This window comes from Emys orbicularis, chromosome 19 (genome assembly GCF_028017835.1).
Source record: "Emys orbicularis isolate rEmyOrb1 chromosome 19, rEmyOrb1.hap1, whole genome shotgun sequence".
Classification (NCBI taxonomy): domain Eukaryota; kingdom Metazoa; phylum Chordata; order Testudines; family Emydidae; genus Emys; species Emys orbicularis.
The window spans coordinates 3,027,859-3,044,484 of NC_088701.1; the positions used below are offsets into that span (position 1 = coordinate 3,027,859).

The following is a 16,626-nucleotide window of genomic DNA, read 5'->3' on the forward strand; positions in this document are numbered from 1 at the left end:
AGATCTGGACTGGATCAGAACCAGGCACCGTCTCACTTTGTGTTTGTGTAACCCCCGGGGCCCTGATCACGGCTGATGCGCCCATAACACCCCTCCTAATAAAGCATCTGCAGCCCAGTCCCCCCCCGTGCCGAGTGCTTCGCTCAGCTTGGAGACCGACGCTGGCCTGGGCCCTTTGGGTTCCTGCTTGGCTGGTGCCAGGATTTTCAAGGCTCCGGGGACTGAATTTAAAACTAAAGGTGATTTCACTGGGAAGGGGATAAAAACCCACCGACATCTTGAATCAGATCCTGTCTGGCAGAACAGTTTAATCAACAACATTAGAACGTGCGTCTCAACTGCGTCCCTGTAAGTTACACGTCAGCTCTGGACTCTGTTTCGAGCTGGTCAGCCCTTGCGGCGAGCGCCCCCAGGCTGCGCGGAGCCGGGTTGGATGGTTCTGAGCCCTTAGGGCCGTCCCCTCCCGCGCTGGGACCTGGCTCTGAAGGAGCAGCAAGAGCCCTGCGCTGTGGGGAAGCAGGTGGGAGGTAGACCGATAAGTAGCAGAGACCGCCTGGCAGGCAGGCAGGCCGGGGCGTGATAACTAAGGAGCCCAGCGGGTGGAAGAACGGGAACCAGAGAGAGCGAAGTCAGTGCATCGAGCAGGGAAGGGCTGGCCGGGCTCTGATCCCTCTGGAACCGCTTTGGGAACGAATGGCAGGGCCAGGGCGAGCTCAGGGAGTGAAGCTTTGACCTCCTGGCTCCTCGGGCCTCTTCCAAACAACAACGAACAAACGAATGACAAACGGGGGCTGGAACTCTGGCCCCTCCCCCCCAGGCGGGAACACGGGCGCCGGGGGCAGCACCCCCCTCCAGGGCCACAGCTGCAAGACGTGGCTCCGCGGATCCAGGCCTCCTTCAGGCATTGAGCCTCCAGATTTCCAAGGACAGGCCCCCGGAGGCAGCTACTACAATGTCGCCTTCGGCGCTGATCTGTGGGGGGAAGCAGGGAGCGGGAGGGGTGAGGGTAAGGGGGACTGAGGCCATGTCAATCCGGGATGCCGCAGAGTTCCTGCTAAATACACCTGGCCCCTGCCCCGAGTTTAGCCACACGGACAAAGCGTCCAGCATTCAGCACGGCCTCAGATTCCCTCCCCGGGGCAGCAGGGTCGCTCCCCTGTGTGCAAGGGGAAGGGAGCGCCCCCGCGGGCTGATCTGAGGGGTCGCCCGCCCTGGAGAGCCGGGGAGAGAGGGAGGCGTGGCCTGGGGAGGGTGCAGGGACATGGACATTCCCCCACTGGCAAGAACACACTAGACAAGCCGGCTAGGAGGGCAGAACGGCCAGGCGCCCTCGTCCCCCAGTTCGGAGTCCGAGTGCCCCTCCTTACCCCGTTCAGCACGTTGTTGTGTGTCTGTGAACAGACAGTGCGAGGCGGGTCCGTCGGAACGTGTATCTGGAAAGAGAAAACTCTTGGGGAGACTGCCCAGGGCTGGGTGAATCCATGGGGAGGAATGGGGGGAGCCCCTTTCCGTGCTATTTTTAGGAGAGCCCATTGGTGCTTTGGTGATCAACACTAGGGGTCTGCATTGGTGCAGCTCCCCCGGGACTGGCTGCCGGTGGCCGGAAGAGGGGCAGCAGATCCTCGGCCCAGACGAGGCTTGGATTGGAAATAGCTCATTTGCACAATCCTTGCTGTTCGCGTTACAGAGAAGCATGTTCTCTTCCAAGGGCCAAGACACAATCCTCAGAACCCTCCAGGAAGCAGGAATCACCCCTCTCCCCCAGGTGGGGAAACTGAGGCACAGAGCGGGGAAGCGGCTTGCAGCCAAAGTCACAGAGCTGGGGTTGGGACTCAGGTGTTCCTGGCTCCCAGCCTCTCCGAGCAAGTCATGGGGAGTGGGGTGGGGGAAGGATTCCTAGGGAAGCATGGACCTTACCCGCAGGGTCTTGTCAGTGGAGGTCGTGTACAGAGTGCCCAGGGAGTGCCAGACCCCAGTGATCTGGGACCGGTGACCCACGTCGAAGTACTGTGGGGAGGAAAGAGACAGTAAGCCCTCTGCAGACCTCCAGCTGGGATGCACCGCGGGGGTCTCTGTTCCTAGCCCGTGTGGGTCCTATGCATCTCTCTGTTCCTAACCCATCACCTCATGCCGGGGACTGCCGGGGACTCTCACGCATACGCATCCCAAGCCCGACCAGCGGTTCCCACTCCAAGGTGCTTCGAGGGCCCAGTCCTAGGGCGTCGCAGGTCAGATCACACCAGGACCCCATGGAAATCTATGTATTTTCGGTATTCATGTGGCCCCACCACCACAGTATCTGAGCGGGCCACGATCTAACCACACCCCCCTGTGAGGTGCTATCGTTATACCGATGGGGAACTGAGGCACAGGGTGGCTAACGTCACACACGAAGTCGGGTCGCCCAAGTGCCAGGCAAGCTCCTTACCGCTGCGCCATCCACCCAACAGGCCCCATCTGCTGCCATCCCAGCTGGGTGTGTGTGTGGGGGGGTCAAGTAGCAAATGGGTCACTGAGAGACATCTCCCCTGCCCTCCAGGGCGGGATGTTCCCTCCAGGGCATGGGGAACTGAGACCCATCCAGCATGGGGCTAATGGAGGAGAGCCCTCAAGTGAAACTGACGATGAACTGACATTGGCTGAGTTCAGGGCCTCAAGCGGCAGGCAGACAAACAAGCAGCAGCCCTGGTATTAATCATCGGGGGCGAAAGTGGGGGCGAAACAGGCCCAACGCTTAGCAAGCCTGCACCCCTCTGTTAAGCCCTGGATCGGGGACCCCTGCATACCCGGATGTGCTGGAAGCAGCCTCCTCGGTTTTCAAAGACATAGAGCAGCCCCTGGTTGTCCCCGGCCCACAGCTGCGTTCCCTGGTAGGACATGGAGAGCAGGTAGGAGTCCAGCTGCGGGAGGAAAGGAGGAAAGGGAGGATGACACAGCTCTGGGGGAGGATCGGTGTCTGGGTGGGCACCACACGTTAGAGACAACTGAGGCAGGATGAGTGGAACAGGAGAAAGAGGCCCAGGTTTTAGGGGGGGACCCGCAAGCCCCAGAGGTTCAGCATGGGACGCCAGCCCTGCAGCATGTTTAAGAACAGTCTGTTTCTTACAGGGCTGCCTCCCTCATTGCTGGTGAATGAGCAGAACACCTGGCTAATCTGGCAGGAGGATCTAGAAGTGCTTCGCCGTCATTAAGCACCACAACCCTTCCTCTACGAAGGAGGCATCTGTTACCCCACTGTACATCTAGGGAAACCGAGGCACGGCGAATGACTTGCCAGAAGTCAAACAGTACGTCACTGGCAGACCCAGAAGTCCTCACTCCCAGCCCCCACCTGCTCTAACCACTAGACCCCACTGCCCTCCCAGAGCTGGGGATAGAACCCAGGAGGCCTGACTCCCTGCACCCCACACCCTCCTTCAGATGCAACCAGTTGGCTCAGGGACTCAGGTAGGGAGCGTCTACAACCTCCCATCTCCCTCCTCTCCACGGTGATTCCAGGCAACCTCCACTGCCCTCAGCAGGTAGGAGGGAGAAGAGACACCAGCTCCAGCCACCTACCTGCAGCCTCTGGAGGACGCTGTTGGCCCGTCGGTCGAAGACGACCAGCGTCCGGTCCTCGCTGCCTGAGATGATGAAGCGCTCGTCGGCCACGAGGGACAGGACGGCGCTGGAGTGGAGCTTGCGGCTCTTCAGCGGGGCCTGGGCGGCTGCCGGGAAGGGAACAGCGTCAAGATCTCTGCCAGGGCGACTGTAGGGATCCTAGCCAGGTGATGCCTGCACTGGGCCCTGGGTCAAACTAATGTAGTTGAGAGGGGAAGTAATGTTCTATCCTGCACCCCCACCCGCATGGCCAGGGGGCCAGCAAATCTGCACCCCACCCCACCCTTGGAGCAGGAGATCTCCGCCCCCCACCCATGACCCAACACCCTGCAGTCAGGGGGCAGCAGATGGTGACAGTCTGTACCCCGACGTTCGCCCCTTTTAGAGGATTATGGTAAAACGTGTACAAAGTATGCCTTGAGAGGTATCACTTGAAAACTCATGATTTGCTGATCCTTATTGTCTTGGTAAAATGGTGTGACAACATTATATGTAAAGTTACACATTCCGGAGACATGTTTCCACATTCTGGAGGGCAGTCGCAAACCAGTTCCTCAGAGACAAAAGGCTAGACTATGCCTCAGCTTGGTGTCAACGAGGTCAAGTGGCCCATCACTGCATTAAGTGGCCACTCTTCTGTTGGAGACAGGGTGTGGGCAAAAAAAAAATCTACATTTTGACAAAGCAGCAGCTTGAGATTCCTGACCACCCAGGCTCTCTGTCCCCTGAACCTTAGCTAGAGGTGAGAAATGACTATATTGACTGTAAAAGGATCAATGGACACAAGTCAGATATCAGGAATGGCAATATACAAAAACCTGTAGGAGAACAGCAACAGAGGGTCCTGTGGCACCTTTAAGACTAACAGAAGTATTGGGAGCATAAGCTTTCGTGGGTAAGAACCTCACTTCTTCAGATGCAAGTAATGGAAATCTCCAGAGACAGGTATAAATCAGAATGGAGATAACGAGGTTAGTTCAATCAGGGAGGGTGAGGTGCTCTGCTAGCAGTAGAGGTGTGAACACCAAGGGAGGAGAAACTGCTTCTGTAGTTGGCTAGCCATTCACAGTCTTTGTTTAATCCTGATCTGATAGTGTCAAATTTGCAAATGAACTGGAGCTCAGCAGTTTCTCTTTGGAGTCTGGTCCTGAAGTTTTTTTGCTATAAGATGGCTACCTTAACATCTGCTATTGTGTGGCCAGGGAGGTTGAAGTGTTCTCCTACAGGTTTTTGTATATTGCCATTCCTGATATCTGACTTGTGCCCATTTATCCTCTTGCGTAGTGACTGTCCAGTTTGGCCAATGTACATAGCAGAGGGGCATTGCTGGCACATGATGGCATATATAACATTGGTGGATGTGCAGGTGAATGAGCCGGTGATGTTGTAGCTGATCTGGTTAGGTCCTGTGATGGTGTTGCTGGTGTAGATATGTGGGCAGAGTTGGCATCGAGGTTTGTTGCATGGGTTGGTTCCTGAGTGAGAGTTGTTATGGTAGGAGAACACTTCAACCTCCCGGGCCACACAATAGCAGATGTAAAGGTAGCCATCTTACAGCAAAAAAACTTCAGGACCAGACTCCAAAGAGAAACTGCTGAGCTCCAGTTCATTTGCAAATTTGACACCATCAGATCAGGATTAAACAAAGACTGTGAATGGCTATCCAACTACAGAAGCAGTTTCTCCTCCCTTGGTGTTCACACCTCTACTGCTAGCAGAGCACCTCACCCTCCCTGATTGAACTAACCTCGTTATCTCCAGACTGATTCTTGCCTGCATATTTATACCTGCCCCTGGAAATTTCCATTACATGCGTCTCACGCCACGAAAGCTTATGCTCCAATACATCTGTTAGTCTTAAAGGTGCCACAGGACTCTCTGTTGCTTTATATTGGGAGAGTGGATGCCCCAAACCATCTCTCCCTTTCTCTCTGCCCAAGGCATTGACAACACTTGAAGAACAAAGGACGCAGCACTGGACTGGGGAGGGATCCTGACTGAAAGATTCAGCCAGGAAGACTGTTGGAACTTGTGGTGCGAGAGACCTTTGAATTCACTTCGGGAATGTCTACACTGGCAAGTTTCTGCACAAGTTATTTGCAGTTATTTTTATGAAAGTGCTGGAATTAAACTGCGGGTGCGTGTCCACACTGTGCTCCTTGTGACAGTGGAGCACATCGACATTAGCAGCTCTTGCAACGGCAAAGAAAGCAGTGCATTGTGGGAGCTATCCCACGGTGCACCTGGCCACAGGGTGCTTTGGGAAGGGTTTGCGATGCCTCATGGGGCAGGCACAGCGTCACACGATGTGATCAGGTTCCCAATCTCATCATTCCATGGGCATCCTACTACACTGTCAGCTGCTTTTCAACTGAAATGGGTGGGGGGAGTTAGTGTGTGTGTGTGTATGAAGGGGGAGAGGAGAGACTGTTTTGGGGGACAGAGAGTGTGTCAGCATGCAACACTGTGTGTGTGTGAGAGTGTGTCTGTCTGTCTGTCTCCCGGAGCAGCACAGCACCCAAGGGCCCTCAGAAACAGAGCTTACAAAGCGGAGGGGAGCATGTCTCCAGGGCATGAGCAGAGCACCCACTTGAGGGACTATGGGACACTTCTGGAGGCCAATTGATAACTTTCTGGGCTGTAATGTGTTTACTCTGCCAATACAGGGCTGGACCCTCCGCGCTTTAAGGCTTACGACTCTCATCAAGATGGTTTTTTCTCCAACCCTGCAACTGAGGAGTTTCTGCGCACGAAGTGGCTTGGCCGTGTGTACCCCTGGGGGTTACACCGCAGAAAGCGGCTTTCTGTGCAGTAACTTGCCAGTGTAGACATGGCCTTAGCTTGTTAAATTAGGTGTTAAAGGCATTTTACTTTTTCTTTGTAACCAATTCTGATTTTCATGCCTCATTACTTGTCATCACTTTTTGTTGTTAATTCATTTGTTTGCTCTATTGTTTTATCGAAACCAGGGTGTTTGGATTGAAATGTTTGGGATTGAGGGATCATTGGGGATAACAGGATTTGTGCAGATCATTTTCTACTAATGAACGACGGACAATCGATGAGCTTCTCTTGTCCAGGACGGGGCTGGATGGTACAAGCTGCACATTGGGGGGGGGGGGGGGGGAGGAGTCTGGGCTTGGGCATTTTCTGGTGTTGCCCTGAAGTGTCGTTCAGGGGGGGCTGGCTATTGCACTCATACAGCGTAGCTGGGAGTAACTTCCATGCTGGAGGCTGGGTGTGAGCAGACCTGGAGTGGTTGCTCCCATGGCGAAGCAGTGTAAAAGGCACCCCAGGTTGGAGAATTGAGGGGACACAGCTGTCCATCAGTCCAAAGTCACACAGATCTTCACCTCCAGCCAGTGGATTTTCCCTCCCAGGTCCCCACTGGGAGGCAGGAGGAGGGGAGGGGTTGCCCCAAGCCTGGGGTGCCCAGAAACCCCACAGAGCAGCATTCCTGCCAACCCGGCCGAACTGGGACAGGCCTGCTGAGCAACAAGCTCCAGCAGCATCGGAATCACTCCCCCTGGACCCCTCAGTAATTCAGGACTCACGTGCAGCAGGCCTTTTGCACAGCCCTGGTGGCTTTCCCCCAGAGATGAGCCAGGCGGCTCGGTATCATCAGCCCCATTTTACAGAGCGGAAAGCTGAGGCACTGCAAGTGGCAGGAGCGGAAAACGGAACCTCAGGGCCACGGGACTGGGAAAGGACCCACTGCATTGGGCCCCCGGGTTCAAGGGTGCAGGGATGGGCCCAACCAACAGCTGGAGCCTTGATCCTAAAGGCAGCCGCGGACACTAACCTCGCGGGTCGTACACCGTCACCTTCTTGTCGTAGGTCCCCGTGACCAGGATGTCGGGCAGGTAGGAGAGACACAGCACGGGAGCTTTCCCACTGGGAGTCGGGGAGACAAGACAGCGAAGGGAGAACAAATATGATCCTTCATACAAGCCTCATCACCCTCCCAGGGCTGGAATGCCCAAGGCCTTTGGTCCTCTGTGTCCATCCTCTGGGCGGGATCCCGATAACGTCTGCGCGAGACCCTTCTCCTCCCGACGGTACTTATCAGAGCCCCGTTACCGTAATGTCAGAGCACCTCCCAATCTGGGCTCCCTCATTACCGTACTGTCAGAGCACCTCGCAATCTGGGCTCCCTCATTACCGTACTGTCAGAGCACCTCGCAACCAGGGCTCCCCCCCCGATTACCGTAATGTCAGAGCACCTCCCAATCCGGGCCCCCCATTACCGTAATGTCAGAGCACCTCGCAATCTGGGCTCCCCCCCGATTACCGTAATGTCAGAGCACCTCCCAATCTGCACCCCCCTCTTACCGTAATGTCAGAGCACCTCGCAATCTGGGCTCCCCCCCCCGATTACCGTAATGTCAGAGCACCTCCCAATCTGCACCCCCCTCTTACCGTAATGTCAGAGCACCTCGCAATCTGGGCCCCCCATTACCGTAATGTCAGCGCACCTGCCAATCTTTAATGCACGTATCCTCACTAACCCCGTAGTGCAGGGCAGTGCAGTTATCCCTATTGTACGTGTGGGGAAACAAGGGCCAGATTTGTATAGGTACCTGGGCACCTAACGCCCCTGGATGTCACTGGGAGTTAGGCACCGAGAGCTCTTTAAAAATCTGTCCCTAAGTGACTGGCCCGAGGTCCCACTGGACTCTGCTGAATGCTGCTCTCCTGCGTGCCGGGCCAGCGCTCTAACCATTGCACCTTCCTTCCTCTCCTGCCGAGCAGCAGTCTCCGCTGAGCGTCTTTGCTCTCGGACGATCCCCCTGCCCCCCTGGCTGTTTTTTAAGCCCGTGACGTGGTCGGGGGGGGGGGGGGGGGGCAGTCTGTCTGGCAGGGACTGCACCGTGCAGAGCCAAGTTGTAGTAAGCCACACATGGAGATGCAAAGGAACGGCTTCTCGCCCGGCAGCCCCCAGTCCTGGCTTCACCCCACTTCCCCGGCCGGAGCCCTTGGCCTCCGCCACTTCGGTGCTCTGGTCTAGACTCTGCCCAGCAGCACCATCTCCTCCCCTCTCGACCGAGCACGGCCGCCCCAACCCCAGTCTCTAAGGCACAGCAGATTCGACTGGTGGCTGAGACTCTCCAAGGTCTCCCTCTCCCAGAAGGCGGAGGCAGCTCAGGGCACCAGCCATGTGGCTGAAGGAGGAGCTGGTGGGAACCAGGCTGGGGTCGCTTCTTGCGGAGCCAGTGGTGCAAGGGGAGAAGGGGAAACGGTACCTGATCTCCCCAAACTGCTGCCCGTTGGCCTCTATGTCCCACAGCTTCACCGTGCTGTCCCAGGAGCCTGAGCACACCTTGTTGTCTCTTGAAGCCAGTGACCACACCCAGCCCTGCACCGGGAAAGGGAGAGGAAAGGGTTAAAGTAGGGTGCTGTCCTTTCCTGCCCTTCTCTGGTGTCTTTCCCCGAAGCCCTTTAGCCCCCCAGACCCCCTGCAATACACAGAGTTAACCCCAGTGTACGGACAGGGAAACTGAGGCACGGAGCAGGGACGTGAACACAAGAGGTCCCAGTATCCATTCCTGTGCCAGTCACTAGACACGCTGTTCCGGCTCAATCCAACCCGACAGAAGGGAGGAAGAAAGCTCATATTCAGCACAGACTTGGGCAAAGAGGGCACAGGGAAGGGGGGACTGGGCCGGGGGCATTTCCCCTCCAGGAGTCTCAGCAACACTGGCATCCCCAGAACAAAATCCCCATGTCATGGCTACTGGCACCAACTAGCTCCCCTCTTCATGGCAACAGCAAGAGCTGGGGGGCAGCTCGCTCTCCAGCTGCTTGGGCGTATCCGTGCTGGGGACAGAGTGCCACTGGCGCCTTTCTCCAGCTCAGACTCCCCCACCCCAGAGGGTGAAGGCCAGGTTCCCACCTTGTGCGTCCCGTTGCGTTCCGTGCCCAGGGCTTTCACCAGCACCTTGTCCGGGGACTGGCCCAGCTCCCGCAGATCCCACAGGTTGACGTTCCGATCCCGGGAGCCCGAGACACAGAGAGCCCCGCCCTGCAAGAGAAGGAGACAGACTGGCCATGGGTCCTTTGAAACGGGAGAAACAGAACTCCTGGAGCCAGAGACCAACGTGGGAGTTGCCCCAGCTAACAGGGCTCGGAAGATAACACCACCACAAGCAACCATACGTGGGAAGAGTCTTCCATGCCTACTCCGTCCCACAGCTGCGTCATGATTAGCGATCAGCAGCTGTTGAACCCAGAAGTCCCGACTCTGCTCTACCTCACTAGACCTCACACCCTTCCCTCCCACAGCCAGGGGTCGAACCCAGGAGTCCTGACTCCCAAGCCCCACCCCATCTCACCCCCAGACAGCAATGGCCAGCAAAGGAGGACATCGGAACTCACCTGCAAGAGCAGAACGGAGTCGATGGAGGCGAAGTGGCCGTCGGCGAGGGAGAAGTACTCTGTCCTCCTGCCATCACAGGCCCAGTGTCTGAGATGCTCCTCTAGCTCCATGCAGGCAGCCGGCCAGTCGAAGTCCTCCTCTGCGTAGAAAGGAAGAGATCGCAAGGATCAGGGTGAGGGGTGTCCCGCTCTGGGCAGGGAGGGAATCTGGGGCTTCCAAAACTGCTGGGAGCTTTGATCCCAAAGCCACTCCCCATCCCCTGCACCAGGTCGAGGTGAGGCTGTGTAAAAATCGCTTTCTTCAGGGCAGTGGCTCTCAACCTTTCCAGGCTACTGTCCCCCTTTCAGGAGTCTGATTTGTCTTGCGTACCCCAAGTTTCACCTCACTTTTAAACTACTTGCTTACACAATCAGACATAACAATACAAAAGTGTCACAGCCACACTAGTACTGAACAACTGCTGGCTTTCTCATTTTTATCATATACTTATAAAATAAATCCATTGGAATGGAAGTATTGTACTTACATTTCAGTGTATAGTCTATAGAGCAGTAGAAACAAATCACTGTCTGTATGAAATTTTAGTTTGTACTGACTTTGCTAGTAGTTTTTATGTCGCCTGTTGTAAAACTAGGTAAATCTCTAGCTGAGTTGATGTACCTCCTGGAAGACCTCTGCATATCCCCAGGGATACAAGTACCCCTGGTTGAGACCCACTGCTTTAGGGTCCGTAAACCCTCCTCTTCCCAAGGACGGGGAAATGTCCCCTCTGGAGGCCCCAACGCGGCCCCTTTAAATAGATGGGCAGCAAAGCTAAGCCACGGCACTGCCGCCTGGGAGCATCCCAAACCACCTCCCGCCCCTCACTCCAAGGAAGGGCAGGGAAGCTACGGCCATTACAGAGGTGAAGCCAAGGCAAAGCAGGGAGGGGACTTGCCCAGGCTCACATCGGGAAGTCAGCTGCAAAGCAGGGAACAGAACCCAGGAGTCCTGATTCCTAGTTCCCCTCTCCACTGTAACCACTAGACCCCCTTCCGGAGCTGGGGATAGAACCCAGGAGTCCCGACACCCAGCCCCCTGCTCTAACCATTAGACACAACTCTCATCCAGAGCTGGTGATAGGACCCTGGAGTTATCGTTATCCTCCCCCCACAGCTCTAACCTGCAGCAACTAAATCTCAAGGTAAAGTTAACTGAGGGACCTCTCTGAGGCCCATGAAATAGCGTCTGGTCCTACAGTAGAACCCAGGAGTCCTGGCCCTCAGCCCTTGTCTCTCCTCCAAGTCCCACCTCCAATGAAGAAAGTCCAATGGAGATCTACCTTCCACCACCGGGTAACACCCACTGATCCTCTTCTGAAGGCGAATCCTCCAGGTCACTGGGTCCTGCACAATATCCCTGAGGGTCCGACAGACCAAGGGCAAGACCTCGAGAACAAACCTGGCTTCCAGGTAAGAGCAGATCTCCAGGATCAGCTCCAGAGGGAGGGCTAACAGCCCAGAGGTCACGTTGTCGCTTGCCGGAGACTTCTTCAGCTCCAGAGGAGACCTGTGCTCCGATGCCTGGGCCCCGGGCCCCATGGAGAGTGACTCGGGAGGTGCGCACTGGGCCTTGTGGCTGGGCTGAGCAGAGCCGAGGACGCGGTCGATGTACTCCTGAGCCTGCGTGTCTGGATCAACCTTGTTCTCTGCGTCGGAGTCATTGTCGGAGGCGTGGGGGTCCTCAGAGGGGTTCGATGCCAGGTCCATGGCTGTGGGAGCAGTAGGGACAGTGAGAGTGACGAGAACAGCATCGGAACAGCACAGGGTATGTAGCCCGGAGCAGATCGTAACATTGGCCATTCTACCCCACACATCCGGTACAGCAAGGGACAGGGTCAGTCCACCAGTCCCTTTCATTCTGCCAGCTCAGCCGGCGGCTGTGTATGATCTGCCCAGGGATGGCGTTTAAGGCCAGAAGCGATCATTAGATCATCTGGCCTGACCTCCTGTAGATCACAGGCCATTCAATGTCACCCAGTGACCCCAGTAACTTGTGTTTAGCTAAAGCATCTTTCAGAAAGACAACCGGCCTGGAAGACAAGATGGAGAATCCACCACTTCCTTCAGAGTCTGTTCTAATGGTTAATCTTCCTCCCTGTTAAAAATTGGGGTCTAATTTCTCATTTGAATGTGTCTGGCTTTAATTTCCAGCTGTTCGTTCCTGTTCTGCATTTCTCTGCTATCGTCCCTCTAGACCCACCATTGCATCCACCTGCTGTACCAGACCAGACCCGCAGCCCTATGTCCTCAGCTTCCCATCCTCTTGTTCTGAAGTTTTTCCCAAAATGGGGGGAAAGGAGAAGTGAGGACCGACAGACTTCTCAGTTGTTTTCCAGAGTCTCAGATTTCGTAAGTAATTAATAAAAGTCTTCAGCTGTTGTGATTGTGAAGAAAACCTTGAACACATGCCCTGACTGTAACATTGCTGGACTCTGCAAAAAGCCTGAGCTCATAACCCTGAGACGGGGCTGTCGCCCCAAGCGTGAGCGACACAGCAACAGTGCCTGAGTATGCAGAGAGCCTGAGCCCATCGCCGTGAGTGGAGGGGAGGTGCTGCATTCCATCAGATTCTCTCAGATGCCCTCTCGGACAAAGTAGGAATTTTCTGTAATATTTGTATGGTTCCTATGTGTGCCTCAGCTGCCCTATGTATTTGCCTTGCTACCCAGGGTGGGTACGAAAGGGTTATCTATGGAGAAGCTGGAAAGACAACAGGAACCCCCAAGGCTAAAACAGTCACACCTAGGAGCCAAGAAGAAGGAGATCCCCCCCTCCCCCAGGACGTGAAGCAAAGGCCTCCGCTAAAGAACAAAGGGGAGAAGGGCTGGCCTCTGGGGAGCCAGGGAAGCTTTCCCTTGGGGCTGTCGAGGAGACAGAGACAGGGATGGATTCCACAGCAGTTTGGCTGATGGGCCCGTCTTGGCCAGGATGGCTCATGGTTTACCTCCGCCTCCGGGCACTAACCTAAGGACATTCAGATGCTGCAGCCAGGTGACTGACCTGCCTGTGTCACTGGAGGAGCACAGCACAGGCCACCCGCAGGAGACTGGCTGGGCTAGATTTGCCAGGGCCAGATTTGCCAGGGCCGGGCTCGGATTCGTAGGGGTCTGGCCCCGCAGAGCCGTGGGGGGCCCTGGGCCCGGCTGGTACAGGGGGCATTGCCCCCCCCCGCAGAGACCTGGGGGCCCTGGGCCCGGTACAGGGGGTGTCACCCCCCCTACAGAGACCTGGGGGCCCTGGGCCAGGTACAGGGGGCATCGCCCCCCCCCCCCCGCAGAGACCTGGTGGGCCCTGGGCCCAGTACAGGGGGTGTCACACACACACCCGCAGAGACCTGGGGGGCCCTGGGCCCAGTACAGGGGGTGTCACCCCCCCACAGAGACCTGGGGGGCCCTGGGCCCAGTACAGGGCGTGTCGCCCCCCCCCTCAGAGACCTGGGGGCCCTGGGCTGGTACAGGGGGTGTCACCCCCCCTCCACAGAGACCGGGGGGCCCTGGGCCCGGTACAGGGGGTGTCGCCCCCCCTCCACAGAGACCTGGGAGCCCTGGGCCCGGTACAGGGGGCGTCGCCCCCCCCAGCAGAGCCCTGGGAGCCCTGGGCCCGGTACAAGGGGTGTCGCCCCCGCCCCCCCGCAGAGACCTGGGGGCCCTGGGCCCGGTACAGGGGGTGTCGTGTCCCCCCCCGCAGAGACCTGGGGGCCCTGGGCCCGGTACAGGGGGTGTCGTTCCCCCCCCCCGCAGAGACCTGGGGGGCCCTGGGCCGGTACAGGGGGTGTCTCCCCTCCCGCAGAGACCTGGGGGCCCTGGGCCGGTACAGGGGGTGTCGTGTCCCCCCCGCAGAGACCTGGGGGCCCTGGGCCCGGTACAGGGGGTGTCGTCCCCCCCCCGCAGAGACCTGGGGGGCCCTGGGCCGGTACAGGGGGTGTCTCCCCTCCCGCAGAGACCTGGGGGCCCTGGGCCCGGTACAGTGGGTGTCGTCCCCCCCCCCCAGAGACCTGGGAGCCCTGGGCCCGGTACAGGGGGTGTCGTCCCCCCCCCCCCGCAGAGACCTGGGAGCCCTGGGCCCGGTACAGGGGGTGTCGTCCCCCCCCCGCAGAGACCTGGGAGCCCTGGGCCCGGTACAGGGGGTGTCGTCCCCCCCCCCGCAGAGACCTGGGAGCCCTGGGCCGGTACAGGGGGTGTCGCCCCCCCCCCCGCAGAGACCTGGGGGCCCTGGGCCCGGTACAGGGGGTGTCGTCCCCCCCCCGCAGAGACCTGGGGGCCCTGGGCCCGGTACAGGGGGTGTCGTCCCCCCCCCGCAGAGACCTGGGGGCCCTGGGCCGGTACAGGGGGTGTCGCCCCCCCCGCAGAGACCTGGGGGCCCTGGGCCCGGTACAGGGGGTGTCGTCCCCCCCCCCGCAGAGACCTGGGGGCCCTGGGCCGGTACAGGGGGTGTCGTCCCCCCCCCGCAGAGACCTGGGGGCCCTGGGCCGGTACAGGGGGTGTCGCCCCCCCCGCAGAGACCTGGGGGCCCTGGGCCGGTACAGGGGGTGTCGTCCCCCCCCCCGCAGAGACCTGGGGGCCCTGGGCCGGTACAGGGGGTGTCCCCCCCCCGCAGAGACCTGGGGGCCCTGGGCCGGTACAGGGGGTGTCGTCCCCCCCCCCCCGCAGAGACCTGGGGGCCCTGGGCCGGTACAGGGGGTGTCCGCCCCCCGCAGAGACCTGGGGGCCCTGGGCCGGTACAGGGGGTGTCGCCCCCCCCGCAGAGACCTGGGGGCCCTGGGCCGGTACAGGGGGTGTCGCCCCCCCCGCAGAGACCTGGGGGGCCCTGGGCCGGTACAGGGGGTGTCACCCCCCCACAGAGACCTGGGGGCCCTGGGCCCGGTACAGGGGGCGCCGCCCGGGGCTGGCTGCAGGCCGGGGCTGAGCTCGGACCAGCCTGTCTCTGCCCCGCTCCCTTCTTACCCCCGGGCCAGGGCCGCCCCGCTCCCCTGACAGCGGCCAGCGGAGCCCCGCCTCCTCTTGCTCTCCACTTCCGGCGCGTCCCCGCCCCAGCGGGGCCACTTCCGGCGCCGAGATGACGTCACACAGCGGAAGTACGCCCCGCCCATCCTTGTAACGTGACCGGCCTCCCTGGTGGCTGCGATCATCCTACGGGGGGGGGGGGGACGGGACATCACAGCATCAGTGTCTTCCCCAGCCTTAGGCAACGGCCTTCGTCCACCCCCACCCCGCGACCCCTCCCGGGGGCAGCATGCCAGGGCCAGGCCCCAGCTGGGCTGACTACAGCAGCCAAGGGCCCCCCCCCAGCTCCTCCCTGAGATACACCAGGGCTGGGTCTGCACCCCCTAGGGTGACCAGATGTCCCGATGTTATAGGGACAGTCCTGATTTTGGAGGCTTTTTCTTATATAGGCACCTGTTACCCCCCCCCCCCCCCCCCCGTCCCGATTTTTCACACTTGCTGTCTGGTCACTCTAGCACCACCGGAGTCTAGCCCAGACCCTCACCCCCACCGCAGCACCTGGAGAGGGACACCCCCCCCCCCCGAAAGCAGGTCTAACACACCACTCACGCTGACTCTTTCACATCGATAAGCCATGCAGGGAAGCGTGACAGCACTGAAGGTGGCCAATGAGGCCAGCTTCCCAAAGCACCTGTGACCACAGGTAAGAGTTATCCTCATGGATAAGAAGCACAGAGCTTAAGTAATTTTCCCAGTATCATACCAGGCCAGGTCCTAAACCCAGGTCTCTGCCTTTAAGCACACAGATATACTAATTCATTTTTTCCATTTGTTCTGTAAATCTTCACACACCTTTACAACAGAAATAAGTATTATTCCCACTTTACAGATAGGGAAACTGAGGCCCAGGGAGGGGAAGTGACATGCCCAATATAAACTCTCAGACCTGTGCCAGAGCAAGGAATAGACACAGCTGCAGGGTTATGAGAAGTATTAAGAAACATGGCAGCGAGGAACGCAGACCACAACTCTTGGTAGACGATACAAGGCTATATAAGTCAGCATACTTCCCAGGGGATTCACTTGTGCTCTATCACCATACAGCATGGAGATGAGGGACTGAGGGAGCAGCCCGATCAAGTAAATGGCAAAGGTTACAAACCTGATATTTACATAAGAAAAAACACTGAGCCTAGACACACCTGTAGACTGAAGTCACATGAAATTTGCTTGTTTTTTTTTTTTTTTTTTTAAGTTGACAAAATTATACATAAAATGAGAAAAATCTCATTTCAGCAAGGTGCAAGCAGCGGCTTCAACACTAGGTACACTGTCACCATAGGAAACAGTACAGCACATTTACAAATATACAAATCCAGGGTTAACAAACAGGAGGCAGAAACTAGAAGCACTTATACAAAAAAAAAATAATAATAATCCATTTCAAGAGGCAGTCAGGTCAAGTAGCTTAAACTTCACTGTCCGAGAAAGAGTTCACAGCCTTCTTTTATCTTCCTACGCTTTGGGAACTTAAAACACTTTTTTTTAAAAAAATTGTTAGATATAGGTACATAGCAAGCTGGGTTGCCACTTTACTTCGCAATGTAGTTCTTGTTCATGCATTTTAAAAAAAATCACACCAGACCCCTGCTCTAACGGAAATCCA

General features: G+C 57.6%; 1 protein-coding gene across 1 annotated transcript; it reads right to left on the bottom strand.

The window, feature by feature from the left end:
- Nucleotides 1-295: 295 nt before the first annotated feature.
- On the bottom strand, nt 296-13,031 carry FBXW9 (F-box and WD repeat domain containing 9). Its single transcript, XM_065419517.1, has 11 exons — nt 13,022-13,031; nt 11,298-11,726; nt 9,976-10,115; nt 9,494-9,622; nt 8,844-8,956; nt 7,403-7,494; nt 3,559-3,707; nt 2,787-2,900; nt 1,918-2,007; nt 1,368-1,433; nt 296-972 (listed from the first exon to the last, which is right to left on the bottom strand). The coding sequence occupies exons 2-11, from the start codon at nt 11,722-11,724 to the stop codon at nt 898-900; spliced, it is 1,395 nt and encodes a 464-aa protein (XP_065275589.1). The 5' UTR covers nt 11,725-11,726; nt 13,022-13,031; the 3' UTR covers nt 296-897.
- Nucleotides 13,032-16,626: the final 3,595 nt, after the last annotated feature.

Coding starts and splice junctions, on each gene's coding strand:
- FBXW9 (XM_065419517.1), bottom strand. CDS start 11,724: ATGGACCTGGCATCGAACCCCTCTGAGGACCCCCACGCCTCCGACAAT. Junction 10,116..11,297: donor GTGTTACCCGGTGGTGGAAG/GTAGATCTCCAT, acceptor CTTTCTACGCAG/AGGAGGACTTCGACTGGCCG. Junction 9,623..9,975: donor ACTCCGTTCTGCTCTTGCAG/GTGAGTTCCGAT, acceptor CTTCTCTTGCAG/GGCGGGGCTCTCTGTGTCTC.